Here is a 20,454-nt window from a genome sequence, read left to right on the forward strand (position 1 = left end):
CAACTGCAGCAGGGTATTCCTGAACTGAGCTGTTGTGAAGGAGGTATCCTATAATAGTGCCATATTGAAAGTCAAGACTCTTCAAGTACAGTCCATTTTACTATTAATGTTTATCTATGAAGATTTGAAGACAAATGCAATTCCTTTTAACTGTAGCCACAGTTGTGATGGATATAGCTATATCCACTATGATTTTGGATACACTATGGCGTCTGGATATTTTTGATCAGTGTTTCCATTGTAACATTTTTCTTTCTTAAAAAGGCTTTTTGATATGCTGCAGTATATAGCCCTGAGAAACCATTTAAATTAAAAACAAAAATTCAAATTGTCATTATAATAATATACATTCAACTCCTTAGAAGTCAATCGTCAAATCTAGGAATAGTTCATAAAATTACATTCACAGGGTAATCAAAAAATTAGGTACAGGCTAAGTCGGTACTTTTTATTTGATATTTTTATTACAATTCAAAATTTACATCAGTCTTTACTGCTGGTCAGTAGGCATGCTTCTGATAATGTCAGAATCTCCTAAAAAAATTAAATAAATTTCAAGTATTAAGCAAATTGATGCAAATATTAAACACAAACTACAAAAATTTAAAATGAAGGTCATACAGTACGAATACTTGAAACTTTCATGAACAATCAAGGTTTGTTTCACTTTAATCATACCCTCAAAATAAAAATAATACAGAAACAATTTATATCTCTTGAATATGCTGCATATTAAAAGTATAAATACTTAAATAATGAGAATTTAAAGCATCTTAATTAGATAATTATGCTAATTATATAGAAAAATTTAATAAAATCAAATGGCTTTCTAATTAAACCACCAAAGCAAATACACACATCACGGATGCACTATCTTGTTGGAATGTTCTGTCTGTGGGTCAGACATTCAATAAAATTATAGATATTACACACAAATTATTCTTACTAGATGACATTGTCTAGTGGAGGTTTAAAATAGTACTACGTTTGGTTCTGGTTATCCAACCTATGATACTAATGAATCATGAGTAGCATGGAAGTAGATTCTTCTGATTATAAAATAAGAGGATGATTAAATAGCAAGGTGAGGTGTGATAGCTTAGATTTCAGGGATGACAGTGACTATAACAATTTAACACGAACAAATATGATAAATTAGTTGACAATGGCCAACTGCCTGCAGACCATCTAATTAACATGATGTATGGTAGTTCCTAGCATTGGATACACAAAATAGAGTATACAGATGGGGAGGAAATAGTGGGAGTGTTGTTTCATTGGAATGGATAGTTAAAATCCTTTTGCATATTCCAGCATCAGGTGAGAAACCTTCCATATGTTTAGCCAGAGTTCATATCCAAACAGAAAGGTTATCCTTTGGCCTTCCTTCTGAACCAATTTAGAGTAAAGTGTTGACCAGTTTTGACTGACAAACTGGTCAACACTTTACTCTAAATACCAATAGCAACTTGCAGTGCAACACAAGTATCCACTTGCAATTTACTGTCTTTATTCTTTATCACATCTAATTTGAGCAATACTTGATTCATGTTTTTACAACTTCCTCCTCCTTTTGTTTACTAAAAGCTTTTCATTGCCTGCGAAGATGAGCAACGAAGAGTTATTATCCTCTTTACCCTGAAGAAAATGAGAGTGAGTGAAAAGTCAGTGATCCCTTTCTTTTTCTCCCAGCTCCTTATACTTCTGTCTTACTTCTTTCATAAGATGAACTCTAGTCAAATGTCATGAGGTATGTGATGTGTTAACTCTTGAATCATATGATAACTGCTAGTAAGTGTTCAGTTTCCACAAAATTTTCTTATCCTGAAACTGAATTCTTACAATACTATAGCATTCTACTGTAGGTGGCTGAGATTCAGATCCAGGAACCCTGCCCTAAAAATCAAAAACAAGGCACTTTTTTACCACAAGTTACTTCCAAATATAAGTAGGATGGTGGGCTTACAACAGGTAATGAAAACAATTAGCACACCTTATGACAATGCATTTGTGGGATTTTGCAGACAGCAAAAAGAGACGATATCCAATGTCAACCAGACTGGCAATTTATTTGATCACATAAAATCAAATTCAGGAGGACACATGCAATTTGCAGATTGCATGTGTCCTCCTGCAGCAGAGAATTTGAAAACCATGCAGGTTTGTATTCTTAAAAACATTATGTTTTTTTTTAAAAAAAAAATACAACTATGGTATACCATAGTACTATGGGTGGCTAAGGACTAGTAACACATTAAAGGGAGAAAAAATAAAGGTAAATCTTACCTGGATCTGTGATGCTGAGAGCACATACCCTGAAGTACTTGCCGCATGCTGTTCCTAATTCTATGTTATTTCCCAAATAGTGGTGAACTCCAGTTTTTGCAAGCATAGCATAGTACTCAATTTCACTTTTTCTAAAGAATGGGGAGAAGAAATAATAAAATGCCATTTTGAATTCTACAAGTTCATTTTCAATGAAAAGTACCTATTCTGTAACGCAAAACTGAAAGAACATTACTGGATATACCCATGATCACAGCTGGATGACAGGATATTTTGATACGTTAAAGATTAAAAAGCTTAACTAAAATGAAGGTTCAGAATATAAATTCCATATTTACTTGAATCTAAGCCATACTTCAAATTTATATCTATATATATAAAACTATTCTTAATGACTGACAACAGCTAAGACAAGCAAAAGTGGTTCAAGGTCAAAGCTGGATACCTGTGAGAAGACATTCATGTAGCCAAGGAATGCAGAAAACCAAACCAGAGCTTCTGACCTAATCCACAGTACTTACTTTCTTATGGTATCTACTTGAATACTGAACGTATAAGGATGGACTGACAATTTGGGATTTAACCGACCAAATTGTATTCTTAATAGCTTAAACTATAATGTCAAAATGGCACATGACAGAATTTTGTTCTACCTGTGATGTCAACCAATTAAAGAAAGCTTCAATTGATCTTGTCAGGGAACCAGGCCAAATCATGAAGTCTCAGAAGCTGGAACAAATCCCAATTCAACATTAGCAACCATGAACACAAGTTGTATCAACAGAAAAGAAATCTATAATAAAATATCATATGTAATCTGATCGACATAATCAGTGTACAAAACAAAAAATTAACAGGTGAGAATTTTCTAAGCAATACAGGCAATATCGACCAGAGAAAGAGTATGTGTAGTATTCAACACTAAATATGAGCATAATAAGATTGAATGGTAGGCAATATTAGGTAGTGATGTGGGCAAATATCAGAATGGAGAACTGACCAAAGACTTATTTTGTGTCTATGGTTCCAATAAGGGCCATACTAAGAAAGAAGTGCAAGAATTTTTCTAGGCATTAGAGAAGGAAGTTGACACAAAAAAAAGTTGGTCCTTATTTGAGATTTATACAGTAGAGTAAAAATTGATTACCAGACATACAGAAATGTTTTGAGAAAATATGGAATAAAAAACAGCAAAGATAATAATAGTAAGCACTTGCTGGTTTTCTGTTCAGGACACTGAATAGCTATACTAACACCACGTTCAAAAGTAAAAATTTACACAAATTCACATGGAGACAAGATGCAAGAAGTCTGTGGTATTGTTGACAGCGATGTTTTCCCACTGGTTCAGAAAAGACTATACAGAGAATTTGAAATTAGAAGTAACATCACTTAGTTTAGAAAAAACTGAATTTCACATTGAAAGAAATGTGCAAGAAAGTTTCAAAACAAATCAAGGCTGAGCAGCTTTCAAAGATGAATAACAGACTCAAATACAGAAACATTTATATAAAAGTCTTATATATAAATTTATATATATATAAAAGACTTTATATAAAAGTCTGAGAGCAAGAACCAAACCTTGCAGATCCAGTGGAAAACCCTGAAGAATATATTGATTAATTTAGCCAAAGAGATATGCAGTGTGGGCTGCAGGATAAAAAAAAAATCAGGTCTTCACAGTGGACTTAGGAAGAGGCAGCCATGGAAAAAGAAGAAAGTGCATCAAAAGTTCCTGGTAAGTCAGCTTGTGCTCAAAGAATACAGAGAAAAATGCAAGCGAAGCTCTGTGTAAAACTAGCTAAACAAACCATGGTAAGAACACCGAAAATAAATATCAAGAATGTGGCAAAATATTTTGGAGGTAATTGAGAAGCTTAGAAATGAAGGAATGAGTACTGAAATAGAAATTAGAGATGATAAACATGACATGAAAACTGAAGGTAGCAGAAAACACAACAGGAAACAACAATGTGGAAAGACAGGGAAAAAATATTTCACAAGAAATGCTCAAATATGGAGTTATAAAAGTTTTACAGTGGCTACACTGTGTAATTCAAGTTTGATCAGAGGGTCAAATTCTGGATGATTGCGGCAGAGCTCCATAGTACCCATTAATTCAAAAGAGAAATAAAACAATGCAACAATTATAGAGGTAAGTTAAAGAGAGATGGCAAATCCCATTTTATTTTATAGCCGGGTACGAAACTCGGATCGAAATCCATCGAATCCATAGAGTTTCAAGCCGAAAAAACTATCGGCGAGCCCAAGTGTAAGTGATCACTTGGGTAGTACAACACCAAGCAAAGGTGGAGCAAGCTCCGTCACACTAACCTTGCTTGGAGTTGCCTTGGTGTTGTACTACCCAAGTGATCAAAGGTTAGTGACGGAGCTTGCTCCACCTTTGCTTGGAGTTGCCTTGGTGTTGTACTACCCAAGTGATCACTTACACTTGTGCTTGCCGATAGTTTTTTTGGCTTGAAACTCTATGGATTTCGATCCGAGTTTCGTACCCGGCTATAAAATAAAACGGGATTTGCCATCTCCCTTTAACTTAACTTATGTCGCCGATAAAATAGCCTTTTGGCTTTTATAGTAATTATAGAGGTATTTTCTACTGAGTGTTCCTGGTAAGATTTATATAAGTATGCTTGAGAAATGGTTAATAAACATTGTAAAGGAAACTTGGTGAAGAACAAGCTGGATTCAGGAAATAGAGGTTGTCAGGATTAGATTTTCACTTTAAGATTTGTATTTAAGTTTTATAGATCTGGAAAAAGGTATACGACAAAGCTGCTTCAAAAAACTTCAGTTATATGGTGTAAATGGAACATTATAGCAAACAACACTTAGTTCATATTTGGGTTGTAGATCAGCAGTTAAAATGAAGGAGATACAGGAAGATGGTCTGATGTTAAACCAGGATACAAGACCATTTAATATATATTTTTAAATTAATAACATTTTTCACAATGTATTCACTTCTAACATGTCTCGAATCACTTTTTATAGAAAAAAAAAATTCTTCTCTGTGATTATAAGCAAACAGTATCATAACTCCCAATAAAACAAAACCCTTAGCTCTCCACATATAACTGCATGAGTGTCGAAGGACCAGAGATGTCACACGACACTGCAGCAAATCAGAAAATCATGCAGGCTAAAATCAACCTAATGAAATATTTTGGAAAAAACAATTTAAACATTTCATCTGTGATAATCAACAGATCAGGTATTGTAATTTGACTGACATTTCCCAATAGTGTATTTACTTGAATATAACTCTAACTCCTGATTTTACTTTACGGAAAAAGAAATGAAAAAGTTTCACATATACCTTGCACACGAAAAAAGTTTAAAATTATAGTGTATGCTGTTATGGCAGTTTCAAATATTTTGGAATTCGATTGAAGAGAATCGCATTTCAGCTCAACAATCATTGGCTTGCCTTTGTCAGTGAGTCGTGTGATTTTTTGTTGTTGTTAATACTCCAACAATCATATGTATGTCTTCATAGCTGTGCTCCGCTTTCACTTCTCATTATTCATTCGTGAAGGGTAGATGACCATTACAATGCACACAAGACCAGAAGTAGTGATAGCAAATAGGAGATTCTTAGTAAGTCATACCTATTTCCAGTTTTTTTAAATCATGATTCTAACATGATAAAAGGACAAGCAACAACGAAGCTGTTTGTATTAATTTAATTGCAGAAGCATTATCACTAAAGATTCAAATATATTGCATGATGAAGGTGAGAGGTCGATTGTGTAAAAAAAGTCAATAATTAAAAGTTACATGCGTTCATTTTATAAATAATGTGAGCAACTATAAATTATAATGAATGCTGAGGATTTAATTACAAACGTCAATTTAGTTTTTTTTTTTTTGAAAAACTTAATTTCCGACAAGTAGATGCAATAAGTAAGACACTTATAAAAACCCATTTATGACATGAAACAAAAGTGGTATTATATAAATAAAACTGACAGTTAAAACAAAACTTCTCTTTCAATTTTTTTCACATAAAAACTTCATGGACAAGCAGATTTTTCAGGCTCTGTCTATACAGATCACATTATAAAGGAAAATGACACTAAACCTCTTATGAAAATTGGATGCTAACCTCAGCTCTTTACTTTATGCAATGTTAAATTATTAGTAAATAGGTATCTCCAGTAGTCAAGGAGACTCATTGTGGGAGATCCATTATTCACACGAGATATATACCTATCATACCACTCTTTAAACTCATTCACCAATGAAGAGCTCACAACCACCTCTGGTAACCCATTCCAATCTCCAAGAAAAAAAAATCTACTCCTAACACCCTTGCTAACCATACATAATGTCCACAGATGACCTCTTGTTCTGCTATGGACTGAAAAAGTCTTCAGTGTCAATCTTATAAAAGATTGACACTGAATAACTTCCATTGACACCTAACAACTTCCCCATCCTTGCTTGTGTGTTCTTCAACAACCACAATCTAAAGTGCTGTTTTGGTTACCTTTGCAATATGCCCTCTAAACTTCAACTAGCAGTCCACAACCATCCTCAATGTCCATGGCCTCATCAGTTACCTACAACAGCTTGTGATCTCTCCAAAAGTGCATCGCCTTACACTTGGCCACATTAAACTGGCAGCCATTAGCTTGCCCATACTGCTAGTCTATTTGAGTCTTCCTGCAAGACCTTTGCATCATCTTCATTACCAGTTCTTCCCAGTTTTGCATCATCAGCAAACAGCTGAACATTTTCTGTCAAATCATTTACTATATCATTGATATACCACTGGCCACTTGCCTTTTCCTGGACTGAACTCTTCCATCATAAACCTCTCTTATATCTGTCCATCAGCCACCCTCTAATAAACCATCAGCTTCATATTCTTCAACGTTCGTTCCAGTTTATGTAACAGAATTCTATGTGGAATCTTTTCAAATACTTTTGCAAAGCTTAGCAATATCACTGAGTAGTCATTTCCCTTATCCAACTCCATTGCCACTTTATTATAAAAAAGTAAACAAATTACTAAGGTAAGACCTACCTTAACAAAAACCACGTTGTCCCTTTTAGAGTATCAGATTTCATTATATAATTATATGAATAAACTAACAAACAATAACAGTTAACTCTAGCAAAACTATTCGAACATCAATAACAACGAAAAGCATGTATTCTCTATTACACTGAGTGCTTATTCACATATTGCTGTATACTACTGGTAGATATGAGTGTTTCATGATGAATTAGCGAAGACCAAACTTGGTATAAAATCACCCTTTTTTTTTTTTGTTGCACTGTACAGGATGTTTCATAATTTCAGCTGATTCTTTGAATGTTGAGAAAAAAAAAAAAAAAAAAGCAATCCGTACTGAACATTTTTGTTTATTGTCATACTACTCCTCATTTTTATAACTTTCTCATGTAGTACTATCATAATATCCTGTACACAAACTGAGTTGTGATGAGCTGTGCTCATCTCATCTCCTTTATACCCTCTTTTACCTTGCGGTGTCGAGGGTCCATTGATCATCGGACCTCACTCCGTTTACAGGATAAGGTGGTCAGCCCTATGCCCCGGTGTATCCTATGGCCTGTAGTGTTAAGTTCTCAAGGCCAGTTTGCCTGCTTTGCAGGATGAAAAGCCCCAGAATAAACTGGGGGAAAAACCCTGCTGTCCACGCCCAAGACTGGCTAACTTGGCTATGGCTGAGGAAGATCCTTCAGCTCCTCACGTCACTGACGGGAGCTGTGCTGTACATTTTAAACACACAAAGTATATTTTTGTATATTACATGTAATGCATAATGAGAATAAAGAATGTGTTACTGTGTTTTGCCAACATAACATTAAGTTTTTTAAAGCGACACCTATTAGCATTCATATAAAGCAGACCAATACCTTGGGTGAGTAAACTTTTTTTGTGGCCAGTAGATTTAAATTTAATTTCTGCAGCCATTCAGGGCTGCAGAAATTAAATTTTTCTCCATTGAGAATGAAGTTCTCAATGGAGAAAAATATTTCAGCTATTTATGAAAACTAAACAGAATAAGCCAGGTTAGTATGGTGGGAACCACATGAATAAATTTATATAGAATAAGAAAGAAATGAAACAAACAAAAAAAAAAAAAAAAAACTAAAGTAGTTATGTATAATACAGTGTTACAACGAAATTTAACTTATGGATCTGAGTGTTAGGCTAGAAATAAAATAGTTGATCAAAGACTACAGACACAAGAATTATATTAAAGACTGAACAAATGGCACTTGTGGAATAATCATATGAAAAATGAAGACATTAGAAAGCCCTTAACATTGTTAACAGATCTATATAAGGTGCAATGACCACTTTAATGGGAGAGGAAAGTTAGCAAAACAATTCCCTGATGCCAGAAAGTCAGAGGAAAACAAGATCCAGGTGGATTGATGCAGTCAGAAGTGACATAGAAAAGCGAAATTGAGTGGAACAGATTGCCAGAATTGGTTAGGAGTTCCCCAATGAATGGATTTAAGGAGAGGTATGACAGGATTTGTGTGTTTAACAGTTAATTTGGGTTTCTCACGATGAGTCTCTGGATTCCATGGAGATGCCACAAAATAATAAGATTGGACAAACAGACTCCCGATAAATAATAAATTTTGCAGAAAACTGTTGACAGGAAGCTAGTAATATTGCAAACTTATAGCATCTACTTCATTCCTTGAGGATATATATCAACATGATTTGAGGGAAGTGAGCTGTTATGAAAAAAAAAAAAAAACCAAAATATTGAGTGCTAAATATTCTATATCATGAGGGTCATAGTACGAATACTTCATTCTTCACAGGAAAATCAGAAATTTTCTAATCATTCCCTCATGAAATTTCTATATACTTTGACAAATTTGGCAACATGTGGCTTTTCAACTACAGGTGAGCTGTAATACTCTGCACATTTATAATTTTGTCAGGAATTATTGAATTAATTTTTCCTTAAAAACTATAAGTCAATTATTTTTACATTAACTCATTATATAACCAAATTATAGAGAATTACACAAATTTCTAATGAGGATGCAGATTTCTATTTTCATCATGTTTAGCTAATTAATTTCAGTATTCACTATGAATAACTTTAGTTTTATATAATGTGTTATATTTATATTAAAAAACATTAAAAAATTAAAATTTCCAATGAGTAATAAAAAAAGGTAACATTGCTTCTTACAAATGTTACATTACAAGAAAATACTGTGCAAATATCAAGGCACTGCTTCAAACACATAGTGCTTCTTTGCATATTTAAATAGCACAAGACTGCCAGACAACTTTTCATGGAACAATCACCACCATCATCATCACCAAATTCCTGACATGTATCCCTGAAGATACATGTCAGGAATATTATGATAGTACTATATGAAAAACTTACATCATTACTAACTTCCTATCTACAATATTCCTCCAAATCAACCTGTTATCTGTCAAGACTCCAACATTACCAGATCTTATATTTCTGTGTTCTAAGACAATATTTCCTGTATCAATCCACCCAAATTCTTGGTCTTTCCCTCCAACCTGGCAGAGAACACTTGTTTTGCTAATCTTTCCTCTCCCATTCGTTTAAGTGACCATACCACCTCAGATTAGCTCCGCTAACAATGTCAAGTTCTTCCTAACATCCTCATTTTTAATATGATATTGCCACTGATGCCATCTGTTCATGGCCCTAATCTTTCTCAGGATTCTGATATATGTGGTCTTGTTATTGCTGATATCAATGCAGTCCTATATCTGTTAATTCTAGATGTGTCTTTTATTGTCAATTTTTGTTATAACTTAACTCATTCCTGCCAATTAACTGATCATAATCTTGTTTTCAGTAACTTTCCACTATGTTATCACTGCAAAAGAACCAAGACTGCATGCAAACTCTTAAGATGATACTCAATATTGTGTTTAACAAGAGTACTGATAATTATTCATTTTATTTTGTCTAGAAATCTTAATGACTGATAAAACTTCATTAATGTTTATCATTTTAGATGTAAGAGGTATTTTTTTTTACCATGTAAACAAAATTGTTCATTCATCAGCAAGTTATGACAGTCCTCACTCACTGTATGTGGGTGTTATTTTAAAGTTTTATTTTCAGCCACACCAGTAACTAGTTGCATCAGCAACACAAATGAAAAAAACATTACCTATGGAAGGTCAAATTCAATGACACCATAATTCTAGGTCTCTCTCTCACCCACACCATCAGCTGGTTAACAAGTTAGTTGATCTTTAGCATAGGCAAGTACATTATTTTCTTCTAAAAAAAAAAAAAAAAAGAAAAAACCAAGACTCACTATTTCAGATAATACCTGCTGGGGTAATGAATATGAGATAGCAGCAGTTGTTTACTGCCATCATCTACATATCTGCATACTGTCTGTAGGGATGAACTATTGAAAAGGTAGGGACTGACTGGTTGGCTGCCTACTGTGACTAGATGCTCAACAGACCGTATTATCATGGTCATACAACTTGGTTTCTTGGAAACCCATTCACTGCATTAATAAGATGGACAATCCTATCTCAAAAAGGGTTTTATGATTGTCAGTTGTATGATGCACTCTTCTGACTGGTTTGCTTACTTTCCAAGATGAAAAATGAAAAACCAAACACTTCTGTATGAAACCATCTAACTCACGTTCAAATGGAAAGCCCAATAAAGGTTGTTCACATCAAGATGAGATTCGAACTTAGGTCTTTCTAACATAGTCGAAACCAACTGAGTTAAGACTCATACCTGTTGACTCCTTTTAGGGAGTAAAATTGAGAATTGTATGTTTTTATATTATTTTCAGTGTTACAATTATACCTGATATCATGAATAAATAAACAGTAAACATAATAATGAACTTATCGTGGTAAGATACCCTATGAAAATTATATGCAAACATGCCAACACTAAATATTTTTGTCATGAGGGTCATAGTACGAATACTTTATTCTTCACAAAAAATCAGAACTTTTCTAATCATTCCCTCACTTTTGTATAACACTATTAAAAATATGTCACTCAAAATATATATATATATATTAAATAATGTGCTTAATTTAGGAATTTAGATGGTAATTACCTAGCATTATTGCACATTAAACAGAGATAAACTGATCACTGTTAGTTACTTAAATGATTCCTAAAAGTAACTTATAATGCTTACCAATGCTGGAATGGATGCAATGTAATAACCTAATCACAAATAATGAACTGCATTTAAATATTTGCCTATCTCGATTCATGCTATAAACTACCACACAAACTAACACCCCCACTCCAATGAAGCCGGCAAGACAATAGTTGAATGATTTACATATTCTGGCACTTGAATACAGAAGTGTGCAAGTATTCGCCCCACCTCCTTTCCTTGGAAACATTTGATTGCCAATAAAAATATACAGAAGAAAAATTGTTAAAATATATTTCGGATAAACCACAAATCAAAACCAGGCAAGATATCCAAAGTTATTTAACATTGAACTCTCACTACAGCAAACCACTGGAAAGCCATGGCCAAACACATTTAAAGAAAATTTGCAGCACAATATCTTCCACCATAAACTATTCCTTTGGTTCTTACGAGTTTGCAAGAGTGAAAGCCAACTGTATAAATAAGATTCCCATTCATCATCATTTCAGTAATGCTGCTGGTACAATTGAAACATCTCATTAAGAGAATAAGAATTGTAATGGCAATACTTATTTTCTTAAAGATATCTGCTGAAAATGACAAAATGTCACATGAACAGAAAGACTGAAAAGACAAAGAATCTGCAGATCTTTCTTCATAACCTAGCTGTCCTTGGGAAGCTGTTCTAAAGAACAAAAGAAAATAGCAAGAGAGGAGAAATGAGCTCAGTAAACCTGTGTGTGTGTGTGTGAGTGAGAGAGTTCAATTAGTCAATTATACTTTTCTGTAGTTATATAGAATTAGCAGCTGTACAGATAACTATTGTGAATGGAAATGAACAAGCTTTTGGAGACAGTAGTTGTGTCAGGAAAAGCTAGCGATAAATTAGGATTTTAAAAGTGAAATGAGTTGAAATTAACACCGGAAGACTTACTTTAGCCAGGGAACCAGGGCAAACAGCAAAAAGTCAGCTACTGGAACAAATCTGAAAGCACACCCCAACTCAACATCACCAGAGTTAAAGATCGGCACTATCAATATAAGAAGCCTGAATTGCAAAGAAATGGAGCTAGCGAAGGAATAAGAGAAGTACCAGATCGACATAATAGGGGTGACTGAAACTAAAAAGAGAAAAACTGGTGAGATCTTTCCGAACAATAAATACAAAATGTTATATTCAGGAAATGACAATCAAGGAAAAGAAGGAGTAGCCATAGTATTCAACACAAAATATGAGGCTAATCCTCTTGATTGGCAGGCAGTCACAAGTAGTGATGTGGGCTAATATTAGAATGGGGAATTGGACAATGAGACTTGTGCCTATGGTCCCACAGAAGGTTCTACTAAGGTAGAAGTGGAGGAATTTTTTGATGCTTTAGAAAAAGCAACTGACACAATGAAAAGGAAAAGTTGGTCCTTGTTGAGGATCTAAATAGAAGAGTAGGAAATGATTATCAGACACAAAAATATTTTGGGAAAACTTCGAGAAAAGAGCAAAGCTAATAATAATGGAAAATACAGGACATGGACTGGTTATTACTAACACCATGTTCCAACATAAAAATGTGCAAAAATTCGCATGGAGAGAAGAGGCAAGTAATAAGAAAAGTCTCACTGACTATGTTATTGTTGATAGTGATGTTTTCTTCCTGGTGCAGGACACCAGAGTATACAGAGGATTTGAAATTGGAAGTGATCACTATTTAGTCTTGAGCAGGATAAAATTGAAATTCATATTGAAAAGAATAACATGCAAGAAAGTTTTAAAGCGAGCAGCTCTCAGATGTGAACTGTAGACTAAAATACACAGATCATTGAAGAGAAAATGAAAGAGTTTGTTTTTTAGTCTTTATTTGAGTTGTAAGTCAGCAGTTAGAATTGAAGAAACTGTAGGAAGATGGCATTTAACATCTCACACCAGATGTTAAATCTGGTGTGAGACAAGGATGTACATTATCCTCTCTGTTATTCAGGAACAGGAACCAAACCTTGGAGATTCACTGGCAAGCCTTGAAGAAAATCCTGTGTTGTGTCGGAAAAAAATGATGAGTCACCTTTTTTTCCCACCCAACATTAAGTTATCTCAGAAGGATAAGGACAAGCTTATGCCTCAGGACGGGAAATGTATACCGACTAATGTCCCAAGAACATGTAAATATCCAAGTGTGTAAGCTCTGAACAATGTTAAAATAGCCCATGAATTTAATAGAGAATAGTTGTAAATGAATTAGAATATAAAATCATGTGTAAATTGCCAAGTAAATATGTATAAGCTAGAGCATGTTTTAAGCCATGTAAAAAGAGTCTGTGACCACGGCGTCCAATCGGCAGTCGCCATATGCGTGACGACACAGCCGAGTGAGGGAGCTGTTTTGAGGTATAAAGGTTTCGGCGGGGATTCGAATCGCTCTCGTCTCCAGGTTTTGTTGGCACCTAGTTTCCTGTCGGAGAGCTATGTAGAGCTTGCCGTCACGTGTAGCAAGAATTCCCCCTTGCTATGTATGCTACGTGGGCCAAGGCTGCAACTACAATGTATTCAGATCCATAAGAAGAAAGAGCCATTGATGAGATCAACATCAGTGTTCAAATCTGTGTATGAGTGTTTTTGGTTCGTATGGAAACAAAGGAATAGCAAGGCCGCCATCAGTGAAGATACTGTAAGCAGACCAGAATATCCAGTTCAAGGCAAGAACGTAAGATTTTCTTATGTTAAATGTTGGATTAAAGTAACCGTGGAGTAAGGAAGCAGAAGTTAAGGAAACATGCTATTTCCATGTAGTGCTATAAGAACAGTCTGCAATTTGGACACTTTTGTCTGCGGTTGAGAAGAAGGCATATTAGGCCCCAGGCGAACAGGAGGCCGAGGTCCGAACTGTTTGTGTAATTTAGGAACAGTAATGTTATATGGTCAGAACGTAATTAAATGTTAGCTAAAATTTTGGAGGGAGGATTAAGTAAGAATAAGAAGTATTACCCTAGAGGAGTTCATGTCAGAATTATTGAGTTGTCTTGTTTATCTATGCAATATTACATGTGTGATAATATTAGGTAACTTAGTTATAAGAGTCTGAGAATAGATGTACATATAGAAGTGAGTAATTTATGTCAAGTAAGGGACTATAATATAGCAGTTTTGGATGTGAATAACTAAGTAAAGGGAACCCAGACTCTTTTAAGACTAAGGATTTGATTAACATGTATACTTGGCTTTGTGCCATAATAAATGTGTTTCTTTATATACAATCAAATGAGTTTGTCATGCTTTCTGCGGATTGAACTACCATTTGAAAACTTACGTACCGTGCGTTAACACTTTCATTGCCAAGGTGAAAATTGGAATTTCGGGTGGTAGCCAAATTTTTTTTTATTTAGCTAGCGACGCCCACGCGATCGACCGCACAGTGAGACCTTCCACCAAGTGATATCACGTGATTGGCAATGAACGTGTTAAGGGGGAAGCCAAGTGATATAAGAATCGGGACCACGACTGCATGCCTCATGATCCCTACTACATTTTCTTTAAGTACTCTTGGATATTGTATCAGAGTTTTGTTACCGGCTGGTGCAGTCTTTAATCAATACAAATTTGTTGGCAAACGAATATCTGATATTAAGTGATACAAAAAAAAAAAAAAAAATTAATGTTAACTGTAAAGACAGAGATATAACAATAAGACAGTCACACAGACTACATAAAAGTAGTACATAACAATGGCGCAGTTGACAGGATGTGCTGAAAGAGATTAATTTGCACAAACTGGTCTCAATCCCAGAAACAAACTCAGTTGTGAAAGGTATAATTGAACGGAACACCTTGGTCATTTCGTAATGTATTAATTAATACTTAAATTAGCCGATTTTTATTATTAATTAATAATTAAACATCAATTAAAGTTTAATTTAATTGATATTTTAATTATTTTAATTAAAGTGTCAATAAATCATCATTAAATTAATTTGTGCTGATTTTCATTGACATATCCCATTCTGACCAAATATATTTATAATGGTATAAGTACTTACGAGTGGATGCAGACTTTTTCTCCTGTGTGCTGGTAGTTTCCCCCTCCTTTTGTACATCCTCGAGGAGGATGACTCGCTATCTGTTCCATCACAAACACCTTCAATAAGAGATTTCTTAATACCAAAATTAAACAAAGTGCCTTGTCTCTTATTCATATTAGAATTTAAATCTGTTATTACTCTATTTTAAAAGTAATATTCCTATTACCTTTAAAAAAATCACTGCACTCCGGTTTCAGAATAAGTACTTACTTGCAATACGAACTTGTGAAGAAAGTATTCAGTATTACTAGATCTGAGAACCGGATACAGACTACCTTGATCTTCAATTTCAGTGGAAAAATTTTCTTTGTACTTCTTTGATGATTGGTCACTGACATTTGCAACACAGATGTATTTTCGTCCAGTTTTGTGAACACGCCGCCCATTGTTGTAACGGCTTGCAGGCAATTTTTATGATCGATCATAAACGGCGGTATTCTCTTTCCCAATTGTTGAAAGATTTCGATGTGTGAAAATTAACGATAATTCATGAATATTTTCATGTTTAAAAATATGCCACTCGGTCATTGACATTTTCTGCACAGATGCCATTACTTTCAGTTTTCAGAACAGAGGATATGCCACCATTGTTATAATCTGCTTGCAAGCAATTTTTATGACCGATCATAAACAGCAGTATTTCTTTCCCATATGTCAAAAGGTTTCGATCTGTGAAAATTAACGATGCACAGATGTTATTAGGCGTTCTGGGTCTTACCTTTTCGACATATTCACGAATATTATTCTCCTCGGAATATTTTTACTATAACATATTTATTCATGAAAAATGCTTTATATTCCCATGCTTTCTCAACTATTTGTCGTAAAGTGAAGATCTGATCCTGACAGCCTCTATTTGGCTTGAATCCAGCTTGTTCTTCACCAAGCTTTTCTTCCACAATTCTTCTCAACTGTTTCTCAAGTATACTTGCATAAATCTTGCCAGGAACACTCAGTAGGGAAATACCTCTGTCATTCTCAAATTCAGTTTTATTTCCCTTTTTATATATGGGTACTATGAGAGCTCTACTCCAATGATCAGGAATTCGTCCTTCTGTCCAGACTTTCTGAACTATGCAGTGCAGCCACTGTAAGACTTTTATACCACCATACTTCAGCATTTCTGGTCGAATATCATCTACTCCTGCTGCCTTTCCACATTCCAAGCCTTTGATGGCTTTTTCTACTTCAAGTATGTATATGTATTCCTGACTGCATGCCTGGTCAGTGTTTTTTACCACTGTATTATCATTGCTTGTTTCATTTAGCAATTTTTCGAAGTAATTACTCCATACTTCAAGGATATCTTTTTCTCCTGTTTTCGTGTCACCTTTATCATCTCTAACTCCTTTTACAGCACAATTTCCTAAATTTCTAATCTTCTTCAAGAACCTCCAGAATATTTTGCCACCCTCTTGATATTTATTTTCTATGTTCTTGCCAAAGTCCTCCCATGACTTCTGTTTAGCTAGTTTTACACAGTGTTTAGTTTTCTTGCATTTGTCCCTGTATTCTCTAAGAGCACAAGTTAACTTATTTGCCAGGAACTTTTGATATACTTTCTTCTTTTCCTTAACCACCTCTTTAACTTCCTGTGTTCAGCATGGAGTTCTGATTTTTCTATCCTTGCAGACAACCTCCTGCACACATGCATCTCTGGCTGAATCAATCAGGGTTTTCTACAAGGCCTGCCACTGAATCTCCAAGGTTTGGTTCCTGTTCTCAAACTCTTTCATTTTTTCTAGAATAATATTTGTGTATTTTAGTCTACAGTTCACATCTGATAGCTGATCAACTTTTATTCGCTTTAAAACTTTCTTACATGTTCTTCTTTTCAATATGAAATTCACTCTGGCTGAATCAATCAGGGTTTTCTTCAAGGCCTGCCACTGAATCTCCAAGGTTTGGTCCCTGTTCTCAAACTCTTTCATTTTTTCTTGAATAATATTTGTGTATTTTAGTCTACAGTTCACATCTGATAGCTGCTCAACTTTTCGCTTTAAAACTTTCTTACATGTTCTTTTCAATATGAAATTCAGTTTTATCCTGCTCAAGACTAAATAGTGATCACTTCCAATTTCAAATCCTCCGTATACACTCTGGTGTCCTGCACCAGGGAGAAAACATCACTATCAATAATGACATAGTCAATGAGACTTTTCTTATTCCTTGCCTCTTCTCTCCATGTGAATTTGTGCACGTTTTTATGTTGGAACATGGTGTTAGTAATAACCAGTCCATGTCCTGAGCAGAAATCCAACAGATATTTGCCATTATTATTAGCTTTGCTCTTTTCTCCAAATTTTCCCAAAATATTTTTGTATGTCTGACAATCATTTCCTACTCTGCTATTTAGATCCTCAACAAGGACCAACTTTTCCTTTTTCATTGTGTCGGTTGCTTTTTCTAAAACATAAAAAAATTCCCCCACTTCTACCTTAGTAGAACCTTCTGTGGGACCATAGGCACAAATAAGTCTCACTGTCCAATTCCCCATTCTGATATTTGTCCACATCACTCTACTTGAGATTACCTGCCATTCAAGATTAGCCTTGTATTTTGTGTTGAATACTATGGCTACTCCTTTTCCTAGATTGTTATTGCCTGAATATAACATTTTGTATTTATTGCTCAGAAAGATCTCACCAGTTTTTGTCTTTTTCGTTTCGGTCTCCCCTATTATGTCGATCTGGTACTTATCTAATCCCTCAGCTAGCTCCATTTCTTCGCCATTCAGGCTTCTTTTGTTCATAGTACCGATCTTTACCTCTGGTGATGTTGAGTTGGGGTGTGCTTTCAGATTTGTTCCAGTATCTGATTTTTCGCTGTTTGCACTGGTTCGCAGGCAAAAACAACAGGGGCCTTGTATAACAGGGCGATGCCCCAGCCGGCAAGAAATTTTGTCATGTTGTACCATCATTTTGTATATTGGTTTAAGCCAACAAGAACACAATGGTCGTCAAAATCCCAAGTTGTCAGCCCATCCTCGTTCGTTCATTATCCAGGTAGATACCCAATAGGGCGCACCACAAGAAGGTGAGGATTGGACATTAGGTCAGAGGCCCTGGTTAGTTCTCAGCATTCCTTTAAGACTATGTGGAGGTCTCCTCTCCGTTATACAGCTTTGACCCTTAAGCACTCCTTTAGAGGTACTGTAGTTACCTCACCTAAAGACAAGACAAACTTCCTGGTATCAATCTTCTCTTTCAATTCTTGCATTGATGATCTGGGCAAAATTCCCTCCACGCTACAAACATGACTCCCTTCATGTCACTTATAGTCTTCTGACAAAAAGAATCCTTAATAAAGTGAACACAAGGCATCTGGTTCTGTTGGTATCCCAAATATTGTGTCCCAGCACTAACACCTGTCCTGTATCGCCTCGTCAATCTATCCTATTCAACTGGTATCTGCCCTGTAACATGGAAACAGTTTCACATCCAGCCCATCCCAATGAAAGGTGTTAAAAGTCAATCAATGAACTAACAACCAATTGCATTCACTTCTGTTCTCTAAAATTATGTAGAAGGTCGTCAACAACCAATTCTAACTACTTAGCATAATCCTAACTAATCAGTGACCAGCAGTATGGATTCTGCCATTTGTGAACTACAACTGATCTTGCTTTCACCATCCACCTCTGGACTCAAGCCATGGAAAAATTTGGAGAAACTCATGTGGTTGCCCTTAACATTTCAAAGACATTTGATTGGGTTTGGCACAGGGTCCCTGCTTAACAAACTGCTCTCCTGGTCTGCTTTCCATACTCTTCAACTGGATCGGCAACTTTCTCACTGGTTGTTATGTTTCAGAGTGAATGGTTTCCTCTCCTCAGTCTTCCACACAAATGCAGGAGTACTGCAATGCTGTTCTTTCACCCACTTCCTCTTGTATATAAATGACCTGTTCTCTCAGACTTCCAATCCTACCCAGCTTTGCAATGACAGTACATTCCATTCCTTCTTTTCATTTGACAACCATAGTAGTTCTAAGTATTGGAATTCTCAAGATCTACCATGACCATTGACCTGAACTCAGATCTGATTATATTGCAGTGTAGCAAGGACAACCCTGCAAACTTCATTGCCACCAAAACTCAGTCTCCTGTCTGATCTCTTGCAAGAAAGAGCCTGTATCCCTTCTCTTCAATAATACTGAGATATCCAAACAAGATCAGATTTCTCTTCTTGGCCTGACTTGCGCCCCTGATCTTTCCTGGCAGAACCACATTTCAACTATAGCTTCTAAAGCCGCTAAAAAACTTAGTACTTTTCTGCACCAAACACTACTTCACGCCTTTAATGCTGCTAACTCCATACAAAGCCCAAATCCACCCAACCATGAAATACTGCTCGCATATTTGGGGGGGTGATATCAGCAAACATCAGAATAGGAAATGAATACCAAACACATGGAAATGTTTGTGGGAAAATTTGGAGAAAAGAGCAAGGCTAATAATAATGGTAAGTATCTGCCAAATCTGTTCAGCAGGTGTGGTTACTGTTATTATTAGCATGGAAAGAAATAAGAAGTGATTCAACTCCACCCAACAAAGCTGTGGGCTTGAATCATGCCACAGATGTCTGTGAATATCTTAAAAACAAATTCCAAGTTTGGTCTCTAGAATGCAGTTTTCAGATTACATCACAAATAAAGAAATAATAAATAGTATACCCTGTTCATGTGTTAACATATTAGAGGTTTACAACCACTCATGGAATTTGTAAATTCCACCCAGCCAGCACAAAAATTGATTAATATTAGTACAAATTATTTTGACAATGAAAATGCATCAACTGAAATCGCATGGACATTTCATGAGTTCCTAAATCTCGTATTTTATTAAATTCCATCCAGCCAATATGAAGTTATTATATATCACTTCCAATATATAATTCTGACACATTTGTCCCTTTGTACTGCTGCAAATGTGGA

General features: G+C 35.2%; 1 protein-coding gene across 2 annotated transcripts in view; it reads right to left on the minus strand.

Annotated features, from left to right (window-relative positions):
* Positions 1-427: 427 nt before the first annotated feature.
* RpL30 (ribosomal protein L30) overlaps positions 428-20,454 on the minus strand; it is a 31,941-nt gene continuing 11,914 nt past the window's right edge. For both annotated transcript variants that reach the window (XM_090392829.1, XM_090392831.1), the window contains exons 4-5: positions 2,287-2,417; positions 428-534 (exon numbers count right to left, since the gene is read on the minus strand). In XM_090392829.1, the coding sequence (XP_090248955.1) occupies positions 491-534; positions 2,287-2,417 (175 nt within the window). In that variant the 3' untranslated portion in view covers positions 428-490. The remainder of the gene's footprint in view (positions 535-2,286; positions 2,418-20,454) is intronic.

Source organism: Typopeltis vanoorti, chromosome 5, assembly GCF_054136105.1.
Source record: "Typopeltis vanoorti isolate ZY-2024b chromosome 5, IOZ_Tvanoo_1.0, whole genome shotgun sequence".
NCBI classification, from domain to species: domain Eukaryota; kingdom Metazoa; phylum Arthropoda; class Arachnida; order Uropygi; family Thelyphonidae; genus Typopeltis; species Typopeltis vanoorti.